At 46.1% G+C, this 13,953-nt stretch overlaps 1 protein-coding gene across 1 annotated transcript in view; it reads left to right on the top strand.

Moving 5' to 3' along the window:
• The window catches only part of SMARCA2 (SWI/SNF related, matrix associated, actin dependent regulator of chromatin, subfamily a, member 2), a 171,003-nt gene that overhangs the window by 18,046 nt on the left and 139,004 nt on the right, over positions 1-13,953 (top strand). Inside the window, exons 3-5 of the mRNA XM_040620135.1 lie at positions 142-271; positions 5,909-6,333; positions 13,450-13,646. Coding sequence (XP_040476069.1) covers positions 142-271; positions 5,909-6,333; positions 13,450-13,646 — 752 coding nt within the window. The remainder of the gene's footprint in view (positions 1-141; positions 272-5,908; positions 6,334-13,449; positions 13,647-13,953) is intronic.

Below are 13,953 nucleotides of genomic sequence, written 5' to 3' on the forward strand. Positions count from 1 at the left end.
TATAAAAATATATGTCTGTCGTATGAGCAATAGATGATTACGCCACCGTTTTGAAGACTTTAAAAGTGAGGGATCTTAAGGTCCAGATGGAAATTTTGTACCTTCAAGAGGCATCTAACCAATGTCATTTCAATGTTTCAGCCCATCGATGGTCTGCATGACAAGGGGATTGTAGAAGACATGCACTGTGGATCCATGAAGGGCTCCGGCATGCGGCCCCCTCACCCGGGGATGGGTCCTCCCCAGAGTCCGATGGATCAACACAGCCAAGGTTTGTGTCCGCTGCACACCTGGTCTTGGCTCCGTTCCATAGTCTTTGATCTTTCGTATCGGTTACTTTACTTGTGACTTCCGAAGAACGTGTCTAAGGAAGGTTGAATGCTATAGGCCGCTTCTCCCTTTACCTGTACCAACACGACTATGATTTTTGCCTGGGCAGTTTTATTTCCAAGATACTAGTAAATTCTAGCAACCCCGCATGCAAGCAATCTGCGAAGTGGCTTTGTGTACTCGAGGCAGATTCCTCATTATGATCTTCCAAGGTAAATTAGGTCAGCCCCGTTTTCTAGATGGGGAAGCGAAAGCTCAGAGAATTTGCTCTGTTTTCCTAAGTGAACACATCTAGGAAGCGACAGAGCCAGAAGGAGAATCCAGCTCTGCCTCCAAGTGACAGCAGAGATGTGAAGGTAAGATGAGCCCCCTGTGTCCCTTGAATTGCATGCTCATACATTGTACGGTGGGTTTTCCTGCCGGTGGAATTACCTGTCATTGCTGGTGGGGGGGCTGTATTCGTCTCCTAGGGCTGCTGTAACAGATTCCCGCAAACCAGGTGGCAGGAAACAACAGAAATTCATTCTCTCCCAGTTCTGGCGGCTGGAAGCCTGAAATCAAGGTATCAGTAGGGCCGTGCTCTCTCTGAAGGCTTTTGGGAAGAATCTTTTGTTTTGCTTCTCCTTAGATTCTGGTGGTTGAGAGCAATCCTTGGCATTCCTTGGCTTGTAGAGCTCTCATTCCAATCTGTCTCGGTCTCCATGTGGCGTTTTCCTGAGTGTCTACGCCTGTGTCCGATTTCCCTCTTCTCATAAGGACACTAGTCATTGCTTTAGGGTCTCCCCTAATCCAGTACGGTCTCATCTTAACTTGATGACATCTGCAAAGATCCTGTATCCAAATAAGGTCCACCTGCACAGATAAGAGGGGTTGGGGCTTTGGCATCTCTCTGTAGAGGGCACAGTTCAGCCCCAGTAATGGCCAGTCAGTATGTGGTCTGTTTCTCTTCTGCCTGATGCCTTCCTCCCTCACTGTTGAAGGCATAGTGAACATGCCTTAGAGTCTTTGAGTGCAGTGTAAGCCGTGTTCAGAATCATTGTGCGGTCATTTCAGTGTGCAAGGGCATGCAGTTAACCCTGCTGGTCTTCTCATTCAAAGTTTGTGCTTTCTGTGCTGCCGGATGCACGTCTTCGTAGTGTAATAAATGTGGGGGTTTTCTTCTCTATTCATGGTCAGCCATCCATTCATTCGAGGGGAGATTTTTTGGCTGAGGATTTAGAGAAATGTATTCACAATTAAATGTGTGTGTGTGTGTGTGTGTACACACATACACACACACACACACACACAAATCATGGAGGCATAGGAATGTATCTTCTTTCATAGTCAAGCGGGTTTTGAATATCCCAGCCTCTGATCAGAATTTCGATGGCAGACAGGTACAAGTGTTACAGAGGATGACTCAAATGTTGACCACGTCAGCCAAGCAGCCTGGTTTCATTGGGATTTTTTTTTTGCAGTATAGGAAGAAACTATTTGACCCATTCAGTGTTAAGAATGGATTTAGACCACACTCCCAGGTTTAACATTTAATTCTGAGGAGCCAGGTGTGTTCCCAGAGCTAATGTCGTACCAACTTGTACTACCTGGGAGGCGTAGATGAGTGACGGTCAGTGATTCGCAAAGCCAAGTGCCCGCTCTGTCTGCTCCTGGCTTTGCAGTACCTCTAGGGGTAGGGCCCACGGAAAATGGCAACACAAAACCCTTTAAATGCACGAATTTTAGGTGAGTGCTTTTACTTTTATGGATCTTAAAATTTCTCTCACTGCTTGGTTCCTTTTATTCTTCTTGGAATCTCCAACACTTGGTACAGTGTCTAGCATATAACCGGATAGGTACTTCGTTCATTTTGTTCAGTTAGGTAGAGAAGCGAACTGATGCGTTCACTGGTCCACAATTTTAAATAGATACTAATTTTTCTATAATTTCGGCAAGTTATAATTACTTAGAAATGTAAGGGTCTGCTCTAAATGGAATCCGAATTAGCATGTAATATTTTTCTGCAAACTAGTAAAGTGCATTGTAGGCTGGGGAATGAGTTATTTAAAAGCATATTTTTGAATTAAGTAGTATTGGTATAATAGAGTCTTATTCTATATAATGCTCTAAAAAGAGCTGAGACCCTGTAATAGCATGTGTCTTTAAAGACCCCCTTGTAAAAAGCCATTTATAAACACACAGGTATAGAGAGGTGCGCGGTATTGATCGGAAACCTGCCAGGCTTCACTTCCTAGCAACATACCAGGTTATTTTGGGGTATTGGTTGAGAAGCAAAACCATTTCCTTCAATAAATACTGAATCGTGTACCTGATGGTCCCAATGATAACATTGTTTATTTTTGGTCCATTGGATAGGAAAAGCCTTCAAAGGCAAGTATATAATATTTAACGTGTGTGTGTGAGAGAGAGAAGAGAAAATTCATACGAAATTGGCGCTTATAAGTTCAAGATTATTAAAAGGAGAGACATGACCGCTTCTCTCGAGGCAAGGTGCAACCAGGGAGATAATGGCCCTCGAAGACTAGGGAAGGGAAACTGCCAGTCTTTTGGGGCCACTTTTGAATGAGCACATGGAGCCAGCGTGCAGAAGGAGCTGATTCTGTATCGACCTTGGCATCCTGCAGACAAACGTATATTCGCACTCAGGCAATTTCTTCGCCCCGTTTTCTTAACTAGAGATAATTACTAAAATACGTTATGTTGTCTCATCATTTAGATTCTGGTTTTTCCTGAAGTTTTATGGAATGCTAGTCATGTAGGGGGAAAAAAAATCTCTCTTTAGCTGAAACACTGTCACATTTTTAATGTCATACTGTGATAGAATGATTCTATTAACATCTCCTATATTTTCTAGGGAAAAAAAAAAAATCTCCCATCTCCCGTTTCTTCTTGTCACATCTGAGGTAAAATTTTGTTGCGTGGATTAATTCCAGAAAATGATTTTTATTCCAATCTCAGCTTCTTCCTTAGCGAATTTGAGGTAAACTGAATCATTGTGCCTGATATAACTCTCACCTTCCTAGCTTCCTTTTCCCGTACTTCATAGTTTAACAGAGCGATTTAGTCAACAGTTGGGTTTAGACTGGATTGTCTGATGTTTTGGTCCATTGTGTTGGCCGTCCTGTGATTTTTCTTGGGTGAGCCATAATTGATGACTTTGGAAACAGGGGAGACCAGAAGGCGGGAGACAAACGGCCCATTTCAATGCCTGGTATTATCGCTTCTACTATGAAAATCCCAGTAGGAGGGTTTTGGTAGCAAGTTTCTCCCCCTGTGGTAGATACAGGGTTGGCCAAACAGGTATCAGGAAGGTGCTTTCAATAATGAACAAACTATACCCTTATGCACCAGCATTACAATTAAGGGGGGAACGTAAGCCTCATTAAGAAAGAAGCATGTTAGTGACAAAGTTCTGTGCATGTTGGGAATCCCCTGTAAACGTTTCCTGTCATAAGTAACAACATACCAGGCTTTACATTTCTGCTGGTCTTGCAGGCTACTTTGGGGGCATTTTCTTGGCTGACTTACATGACTGACGAGACCCCTGATGGCTGAGCGGTTTTGCAGTCCATTATGAAGTAGGGATTTGGGGAATGAGAGCTGGTACATCTTCTAGTTCTCATCAGGGTAGTTGCTCTGAATGGAGCTCTGTGTCTCACCAGCTGATAGGACGGAACCTACCCTCCTCTTAAAGCATCTGAATAAATTTCCCTTTCCAAACAGCGATTTGAGATAAAAGCAATTAAGGCCTTTCTTTGCTCTAGTCTCTCAAATGGTGATGCTGAGTCCCCAGTCAGTGTCGGTCTGATGCTCTTGGGCCTCTGTGATCCCACGTGGAATCCCAGAGCTCTTCCAGCTCAAACCCCACTCGGGTTCCAACACCCAGCAGATGTCTAATAAACACCTGTGTGATGACCTTTATGATAATTGTGACTCGAATACATTTATTAAAGGGCAAAGACCCTGAATCTGATATTTTATATTGTGCCTTAGGACACCTGTGACTTGATTAATCGGCACTTAGTTTGAATTCAGGGCAACCTTTAGGATTGCAGGAGGCTACTCTGTTCCCTCCTCACCTTGGCTCTCCCTGCAGCAATGCTCAGTCGTACGTTTTTCTAGGAATTCCTTGGCCCCGATCTACAGTTCATCTCCTGAAATGAGTTCCTTGAATTACTTCATGCCTTTTTTTTTTTTTTTTTACTTTTCTTCCCCAAGAAACATATTCTTAAATTTCCCACGTAGATCTCTTAAAACCCAAATTACTCTCATGTTTATGTGATATTGTAAATGGTTCTAGAAGATTTTTGAGACTTTCAAGTCTCTAACTTATTTGTATAAAACCAAATTAATATTAGAGCCTGGAATGAATATATACACATTGGAGTCAGATGGACTTTGGTTTGAATCTTGGAGCTGCCAAGATCTAATTGTGCGACGCTCTGAGCCTTGGTTTCCTTATTTAAAAAAAAAAAAAAATGGAGGTGACAATATTTAACTTCTGGGCTGTTGTGAGGATTGAAGAAATAATTTGTACTCCATTCATATCCTTTTGTTTGTCCTTACTCTGTCTGTGCTCCCACCCACCTGATGTCCACTGGCCAGCCCGCCATCTTGGACTTCAGCCCCTCTTTCTCACACCTGGAAAATTCCCTGGGGACTGATGCTCCCCAGAACCATAATGAGTGACCTAAGCAGTGACTCATGATCCTGAGTGTAAATACCCCAACTTCTTCCCCACCCCCACCCCATTCCCCGGGATAATTTGGAGGTGAGTCATTGACCTCATACCCCAGAGGTTCTGCCTGAAATTAGTCCTCAGGTACCCACCAGAGCAGCTGCTGTCTCTTTCTTATATCACCTTTCTATACCCCCCTACCAGTGTGCCCACACCTTCCAAATAAGTCCCCTGCACTCAATCCTTCCATCAGGCTCTGTTTCAAGGGAGAACTCAACTGAGTGCCTGGGGTAGTGCTTATAACAGTGGAGGCCCTCAATAATTGTGCATAATAATAAACCAAATAATGATTTGCTGTCCCCAGGAGAGACTCTTCATTCCGCATTGCGAGATAGTGCACACTTTCCAGGTTTTGTTTTGGAGGTTGGAGCTACTTTTAACATATAACACCATTCCCTGCCGTCTTTGCTTTACGTGTACAACAGCCACTAGCAGTGTACCTTCTAGGACACACGTGGCTATTGATTATTTCACTTGAAATGTGGTTTGTCCTAATTGAGATGTGTTGTCACTTAGCATGAAAAAAAAAAGAATGTAAAATATGTCTTTAATAATTTTTATATTATGAAATGATACTTGGGGTATGTTGATTTCAGTGAGACATCTTATCAAAATTGGCTGTCTTTTGCTTTTTAATGTGTCTACTAGAAAATTTTCATTGTATATCTTTGGTACAGAGCAATTTGATAATTACACATAGTTCTATCATTATTACGTGATGTATACTTGAAATTTCTAGCAGGCAGTGCCGTTGCAGAAAAATCATCCAAATGGCCAGGAACGCCGGGCTTTCAGGGTCACTGGGGGCAGCGTGTGATCTCCTTTCCTGTTTTATTCTAGGTTACATGTCGCCACACCCGTCTCCGTTGGGAGCCCCAGAGCACGTCTCCAGCCCGATGTCGGGAGGCGGCCCGACCCCACCCCAGATGCCGCCGAGCCAGCCGGGGCCCCTCATCTCGGGCGATCCGCAGGCGATGAGCCAGCCCAGCAGAGGTCCCTCGCCTTTCAGCCCTGTCCAGCTGCATCAGCTGCGAGCGCAGATTTTAGCTTACAAAATGCTGGCCCGGGGCCAGCCCCTCCCCGAAACGCTGCAGCTTGCAGTCCAGGGGAAAAGGACGTTGCCCGGCATGCAGCAGCCCCAGCACCAGCCCCCGCAGCCCCAGCCCCAGGCGCAGCAGCCGCAGCAGCAGGCCCTAGTTAACTACAACCGACCATCTGGTAGGTTCCTGTGTAACCCAGTGAATAATGCGATGGTCCAACTCGGCTAAGAAGGACTGCTGAGGGCGCAGAAGCGCTGGGCTGACTTAGCTTTTGTTGTACCTCGGTGGCTCCCTTGTCGTGCTTCACTCAGCTGGCCAGGATCCCTGGGCCCCTGCACCGTAGGGTGCTGGGAAGGAGGCAGTGTCCCCCGTGACTCTGCATTCTCTTTCAAGAGGCTCAAGGCTTGTCGGGAGCCCGGCCGCACGCCCCAGCTTAAACACCACCACCCCCCGTGCGTTCCTGCGGCCAGAAGGCGCCCCTAGCCTCAGCTCTCCTCGAGCCACCTTATGTGTGTTGATTTCTTTCTTTCTACCCCTTTGTGTGGTGAAAAAGCATTGAGGGAGACCTCCCAAGAAAAGCATATTGCAGTAAAATCATTATCAAGTAGGAAATCAGAAACAAAGGGAAGGAGAAATCGGGGTCAGGGAGGTCAGGAGCGTGGAGGCCCCCCGCAGCTCACGGTTGCTGCCTCGGAGCTGTGAGAGGACTCCAGCTTCCTGGCAGGCAGGAAGGGAGACAGGGTCTGGGACCAGATCCTCGCCGTTCGGAAGCCAGTGGCTCACCAGTGTCTCAGAGGAACCCAGAGCCTTTTCTAGCATGAAACTAAAAAGGAGATTTTCCAGGTGGGATTTTTTTTTTCATTATTGGTATTATTATTATTCCTGTAAGAGACACTGCAAGATAGAGGCATCCGTAAGATTTGTTCAGAACAAACAGTAACAGAATGCACACGGCCTATTTCTTACATAGACCTGGCATCACATCTGAAACCGTGATAGTATGTAACAGGTGGAGATGACCGAGTCCCTTGTGTGGCCCTCTGTTGCTCTGGCTCGATCCCACCGCCAGAATTCGGAGGTGCAGGGGGCTATGTGGTGAGCTTCCCCGAACATTGTTTTCCCTGGCAAGGTTTTTGTTAACCACCAGATAAGCAAAGAGTTGATGGTTCTGTTCTAACTAGAGTTTTGAATTCCGGGCTCTTCCTTGACGTTGACACATTTCCTGGGTGTGCTTCCCTCTCCCTGGGGCAAGCCACAGCATGCCAATCGCTGCGAGCGGTTTTTTGGGACATCGGTACTTTTCCTAAGTTGGCGGACTTAGGCATTGGGGAGGAGTTCAGATGATGATTCTTATTTTTTAATTATCATGTGCCTTCTGAGTTTGTCCGTGTTTCTTTTCTGGTGGGGGAAGCTCCAAGAGTTGCCCTACCCGAAGGATTAACTCACCTCGTTAATTGTGGATGTAGCCTTAGGATTGGGCTTTTAAAGAGCAAGAAAGGATCGTGTCAGCTGCAGATCTTTGTGGAGTAACCGTGGCACGTTGGTACGTGGAGGATCGAGTGGGACTGAACGTCAGGGACCGGAAAGGTTATAGAGGAAAACCCCGCAGAAAACGGTAGTTTGGACCCTCGATGTGGTTGGGGGTTTAAAACGGCGTAACTCCAGCTCTTGGGAAGGCAGCCAGACGAAAGAAAAAAAATCCGTGCATGTCTCTGGGTGTGTGGCCTGTACTTATTAAACACCTGGCCTGCCTCGTGCATCGTGCTCAGCCTGAGTACTCTGCATGGGGGACTCTTCTAGAATATGGAGAGTCGGGACTCCCGTGCTAGCAGTCTGACCCGGGAGCCCATGTTATTGGCAGCTGCCCCGTGCTGTCTCCTTCGTAACAAAGGGGCTCATGACAAGGGAAGGAACCTGTCATCAACTGTGTACCAAAGGCAACCGTTTTCCTCCCGTGTGTGCCGAAAGGGAAAAGTACCTCCGCTCCTTACCTAGAGCCTTTTACTTGTTCTCTAGACTGCATGTCAGTGAACTTAGTACTCTTGACATCCCACATCGCAGTAGTTTTCAGCAGGGGCTGAATGGCAACCAGAGAGGTGGTATTTGGAGGACCAGGGAGCAAAACCTGTACCTCCCAGGAGCTAGTGATGTGGGACCGTGTCATGTAGGCGTCCTTCACTGAACCTGGAAGCGTGTCCTGGGGCGTCATCACAGACCTCCATGAGCATTGCTAACCTTTGTTGTTTTTTTAAGATTTTGTTTAAGAGAGAGAGAGAGCACAAACAGGGTAAAGGGCGGAGGGAGAAGCAGACTCTGTCCACGGAGCAGAGAGCCCGATGCAGGACTCAGTCCCAGGCCCCTGGGATCATAACCTGAGCCGAAGGCAGATGCTTAATCGACTGAGCCCCCCGGGCGCCCCAAATATTGGTTCTTTTAAAAATGATCTGCGCCCAGCAGGAAAAGATCCCAAAGTATCTTTTAAGAAGGCAGGAAGCTAGATGATTCATTTCAGAAAACTTTTCACCCGAAGTTTGAGTAAGGAGACTGACATGAAGTAGTAAGACTTAGGGGACCAGGTTTCGGTTGTCTGGACGCTTGTACCTAACAGCCACTTCACGTCCCAGTAAACACAATCCCGAGTGCGTTTTCTGGACCATTTCCAGAGGAGGGGGCTCCATGATGTGACCCACCTCTGACGCTTCATCTTCCCTCACCAGGCCTCTGTCGTCAGGAGGAATCTGTTCTGTTACTCAGCGCTCTGTCTCTTGTATTTCGATAGTCTGGCTTCATTAGAAATGGAAATATTGGGGCAGATAGTGTTTTATACCAGAGTGGGCAAGGAGGCCGTGGAGAAAGTTAGAAGAAGCTCCCTCCTGCCAACTGAGCAGACCCATTCCTGCCGCTGGGAAGGAGGTTGCACCCCAAAGTGTTGCAGAACTTGTCCCCAAACCTCAGCTTTCAGAGGGAGTTGGCAACCTTACTTGACAAAGACTTTTTGGGGGGATTGGCATTTAGGACAAGTCAAAATGAGGCAGAGAAAAAAATTTTTTTAGAGTGAATATATTTTTTTAATTGTTATTACTTAACTCCATCCCTCCTTAATAAAAAAAAAAAGTATTATTGTGTATAAATACCTCTACTAATATTTGAGGAAAAAATAAGTTTAAGTATATCCACTTATCTGGAGCTAACTCCCGATGCCGTGTTTCTTTGTCTGGCTCTGTCGTGTTATCCATGTTCAAGAGCATGTCTTTGGCTGGGGCGGTCTGCTTCAAATCTAACCTCCAGAGATGTGACTCACCCTAAGTGACACACATCGTCAGAGGCACCGCTGGACAGCTATGGGTTGACTGCAGGAGTTGCACACTGAACAGATAGTTCTTCAGTCCTTACCTGCTGTGGGCTCCATGCCAGTCTAACCCAATATCTTCTTTTCCACTTCGATTCATTTTTTTCTTTTATAGAGACTAAAGCGAAATTAAAAATAGAAACTCTAAAAGTTTAGTTTTTTGGGGATTTTTTTTGTTGCTTTTTGTTTGTTTTGGGGGCTTGCTGTGGGGTGGGGTGGACCTTGTGGTAGAAAGTAAAAGTTTCATTGCTAATTTTTTTCAGAGCTTGTCTCTCTCCTGCTCCCAGCCCCCTCCCCCCCCCGCTCTTTTTAGGTCTCTAAAATATCTAGGTATGTTCAATTTAAATACACTTCATTACATTTATTTTTTTCAACCCATGGAAACCACTTAAATCCTTATTTAAGGCACAGAATATTGAATAGGGATTCTAGTGTGCTGGGAAGACAATGTGAGCTCTGAATGCACAGAAATTCTGTACATGCGAGACGTGGGTATTTTAATACGTTCATTTCCCCGTTTCTTAAAATCAGGCAGAGGGATGCACCCAAGACAGACCCCCGTCCTCACCTTAGCCACACTGGGTCGCGCTCAGGGGTATCAGGGCTTGCCTCTGCCTTGATTTCCAAGGTGAGGACTGAGGGGAAAACAGACACACGTGAACCCTCTGATAATTAAGCCTAAATTGTTTATGTTGCAGGGGGGAGGGGGTGGTAGGAGACAAGCTAAGGAAGGTAATTTGTCTTACGTTTGGAGATAGCAGGAAGCGGTCTGGTCTTATCGTCAGCAGACCACGAGTGTCTGTAGCAGAGATGAGTTCTGTCGCTAGAGAGCCAGTCCAGCCAGGCACCGTCCCTCTGTAAGCCGCCTGAGGGGCCAGCAAGAAACCTGAGAACAGCGGTTGCGTTCTGGGCACGTCCAGTTGCGGCAAGCCGCACGCGCTTCCCTAGGCTCTGTAAGTAGGAGTTTTTATGTAATGTGTTGGGAGGCAGGGAAAAAATAGCCCCATGCAGCAAATGAACTCGCGGTTGAGTTGGGAAAGGAATTTGCTTGTAAGTGGTTCTGATAGCAGCTTGGCAGAAAGCACGTGGCAAGCCGACTTATCCGAGTATTCGTGCTGAGTCGTTGTGAGCCGGCGAAACATTTTGGAGTTCGCTGTAGGAGAGTGGACTCCCAATTTCCAGCTAACACAGTACCAAGCTTCCTAAAAAGCCTGTCTTTCGCCACGGGGGTTTTCCTATAAAGCTAAGTAACTAAATTAGCCTTCTGAGCCTCTGTGGCCTTGCTAGGATTAAAAAGGCCGTGAGTGGAGGGTGTGGAGCACGTGGCTGCATGATCTCACTGAATCCTCACTCCTGCCTGAGGAGGTTATGTTATCATCCCCATTCTGCAGATGAGAAAACTGAGCCACGCGGGGTTAGGTGACGAGCTCAGGCTCACGCAACCAGCAGGCGGAAGAGTGCGGGTGACCCCCATCCGTTCTTTTAGAAAGAGGCGGGGTGCTTTCATGGTGCCTGTTTTCCTTCACAGCAAGTGGTAGGACTGTTTGAATTGGAGATTTGAATATGGAAGTTCATGTTTGGGTCTCTCTGTCTCTGCTTCTCCATTTTAAGGGTCAATCAGCTGGATGAGAATGTCTTTGTCTTTAAGGGATTCAAGAAGTCTAGCCATGTGCGTGTGTTTTAGATCTGGTCTTGAGTCAAAAGCTAAAAATGACTAGAAGTGGAACCAGGGATATCAGACATGCTCTGGGTACCTTCCTTTGATGAAATGTGGCTTTAAAATTAGTGACTTGACTATACCTCAAGGAGTCATCAGAGGCTTCTGCATAGGTATTTACAGGCGGGAAGGCTAAAGAAGAAAGTTCCGGAAACAGGTGGAACGTGTCACACCGAGTGCCCTGTTCTGGTTTTTGTTGATGAATTATTTAAACTTTGAAAGGAGGAAAAACACTTGCAGAACTGAATACAGAGTGATTATTAATGATATTACCGTATCAGTAAGACCCGAATTTTCTCTTTGTTAAGAATGGTGGTGTTTTTAGGGGGCTTCAGTGTAGTAAGTTTATTATTTAGTATGCTTATGCCGAGTCTTGAAATACATTTAATTCTACCAGTTTCTTGGGTTTATTAAGGAAATTTCTAGAATGATAGAGAATCAACCTGTTAGAAATCTCTGTCTCCTCTCCTTTGGAGGAGACACCTAAAACAATCCAGATGAAAAAAATCTACCCTGTTTTAAAGACCTCTAGGGAGACCATATTCTAAAACGTCCCTCCATAACTCATTCCAGTGCTTAACAACCCTGAAATGTAATGTTTAGAAACTGGTTTCTTATATATGGATGAAAGAAACTTCTAAATATAAAATATTATGAAACACGATGCATTATGTAAAAGACTTTCCATTCAGAAAAAAAAAATCAGAAAGTACTTAGCTGAAAAGAATCTCTTTATTATGATAGTACATCTACGATGCCTAAAATAGAAAATTTTTAAAAATGCATTTTTCCCTCAAGAGTTTTTCATCCCCCACTGGACCCAGGGCTGCAGTCATCTCAGGGTTATGTAGCTGCGTGCGTTTCGGAAAGTTTACCTAATTTCCCAAGGAAGGTGAAAAAAGCACAACAGTAACAGCATACACACACACACACACACACACGCACGGGCACACACACATACACACACATACACACGCACGGGCACACACACATACACGTGCATGCACGGGCACACATACACACACACACGCACGCACGCACGGGCACACACACACACACACACGCACGGGCACACACACACACACACACACACACGTACAGCTTCCTAAGCACTTTGTTCCAATTCTTTACATTCCTCCTGTCAAAATGTTTGCTTATCCTCTCCTTGCGTTGTCATTTAAGCCCATTTCTAAATGGTGTTTGCTGGAAATTGAATAAATGTGTCTAATTTTTCATAATGTACGTCTTTGTATGGTTAATTATTAAGGCGCTCTGAAGTATATGGACTATTATTTTATTACTGTTTAATAGTTTTAACTTTTCTTAGAAAAGATACAGAAAATGCTCGGGAAAATGCCTATCAGAGGTTTTAACAGCTTACTGAGATTTTTTTTTTTCATTTCCTAATTCATCTGGTAGCATCACTAATCTTATTTATAATTTTGAAGTAAGTAAGAGTTTAAGTATGAGGAGAGACAGAACACTTCTTACTTTCGGTCCATACCTAGCAATCAGTTTAAACTCCTGAAGTTTACTGTGGAAAATTGCATTAAATTAACTTACCAAGTGCATTTTGATAAGCTTGATGATTGCATATCCCTTTTATTCTGTTAGCATGAGAAAAAAATGCCCTCTTGAATCTTCATATTTGATAGTTTTTATAGGTGGAATGAGCGGATTTGCTCCCCCCCCTACACTGCATGTTTTTTAGAAACATTTTCTAATATGCAGTAAAAAAATAAAAAAAATTAAAAACTTCAGTTACTGAGATGCACTGATTAGGCCTGAAATGTGCCTTTTAGGTCACGCAGGGAAGATGTGTGCCCCTTGGGCTTGCATGGGAGGGCTGGCCAAGCTGCTGCCTGTGTGCAGAAGTGAGGGTTAGGCGAGGGTCTGCACCTCAAGCCCCTCAACGTGCAATTTGCAAAACGTGTTTTTGGAACCACACCCAGATTGCATCTGACTGTTCTAGGACTCCCTTCCTTTTCTGAACTCTTGAATACACCTGCAATTCTTTAAAAAACAAAAAAACAAAACCAAAACCCCAACAAACCACTCTTAGAGCTACATTAAACGCTGACCATCGGTTCTTTTACTCAGTGACTGCTTGGATCATTTTTGGGCCATTTCACCGGTGTCCATCAGTGAATGCCATTGCCCTATGGGGAGAGATGCCTGGTTCTGCTTACTAACTTTCTCCTCCTTTCCCCTCCCTGCCCTCCCGCCTTCCTCATCTCCTTTCCTCCCCTCCTCCTCCCTTGTCTGGAGATGGTAGGTGGTCCCCGTGGCGGGGGCAGCGGGCAGGCCGGGGGGGTGGCTGCAGGGCGCCGNGCCCGGGCCCTCCGTGCCGCAGCCGGCCCCGGGGCAGCCCTCGCCCATCCTGCAGCTCCAGCAGAAGCAGAGCCGCATCAGCCCCATCCAGAAACCGCAAGGCCTGGACCCGGTGGAGATCCTGCAGGAGCGCGAGTACAGGTGAGGCACCCGGCCCCGGGGTGGGGGCTGGCGGCGCTGGCCTGGTGAGGACCACTGAACCCGGGGGGTGGTGGCCCTGCCCTGTGGGACAGGGCACAGGCCGAAACTCAGGCTACGGGAAGTACCCTAGAACCAGAGTTTGTTTCCCGTGGGGGTGGCAAGAGGGGGCCTTCATGGCTCGGGGTGGGCAGGACTGTGATTTTCATCCTGTGAGTCAGACACCGTTCATCAGCCCCTGGGACATGCCAGGCACTGTGCTAGGCACTGGGAAGGCGGAGGTCAAAGCCCAGCCCAAAGTGCTTGTGGA

Source organism: Ursus maritimus, unplaced genomic scaffold, assembly GCF_017311325.1.
Source record: "Ursus maritimus isolate PB19 unplaced genomic scaffold, ASM1731132v1 scaffold_34, whole genome shotgun sequence".
Classification (NCBI taxonomy): Eukaryota; Metazoa; Chordata; class Mammalia; order Carnivora; family Ursidae; genus Ursus; species Ursus maritimus.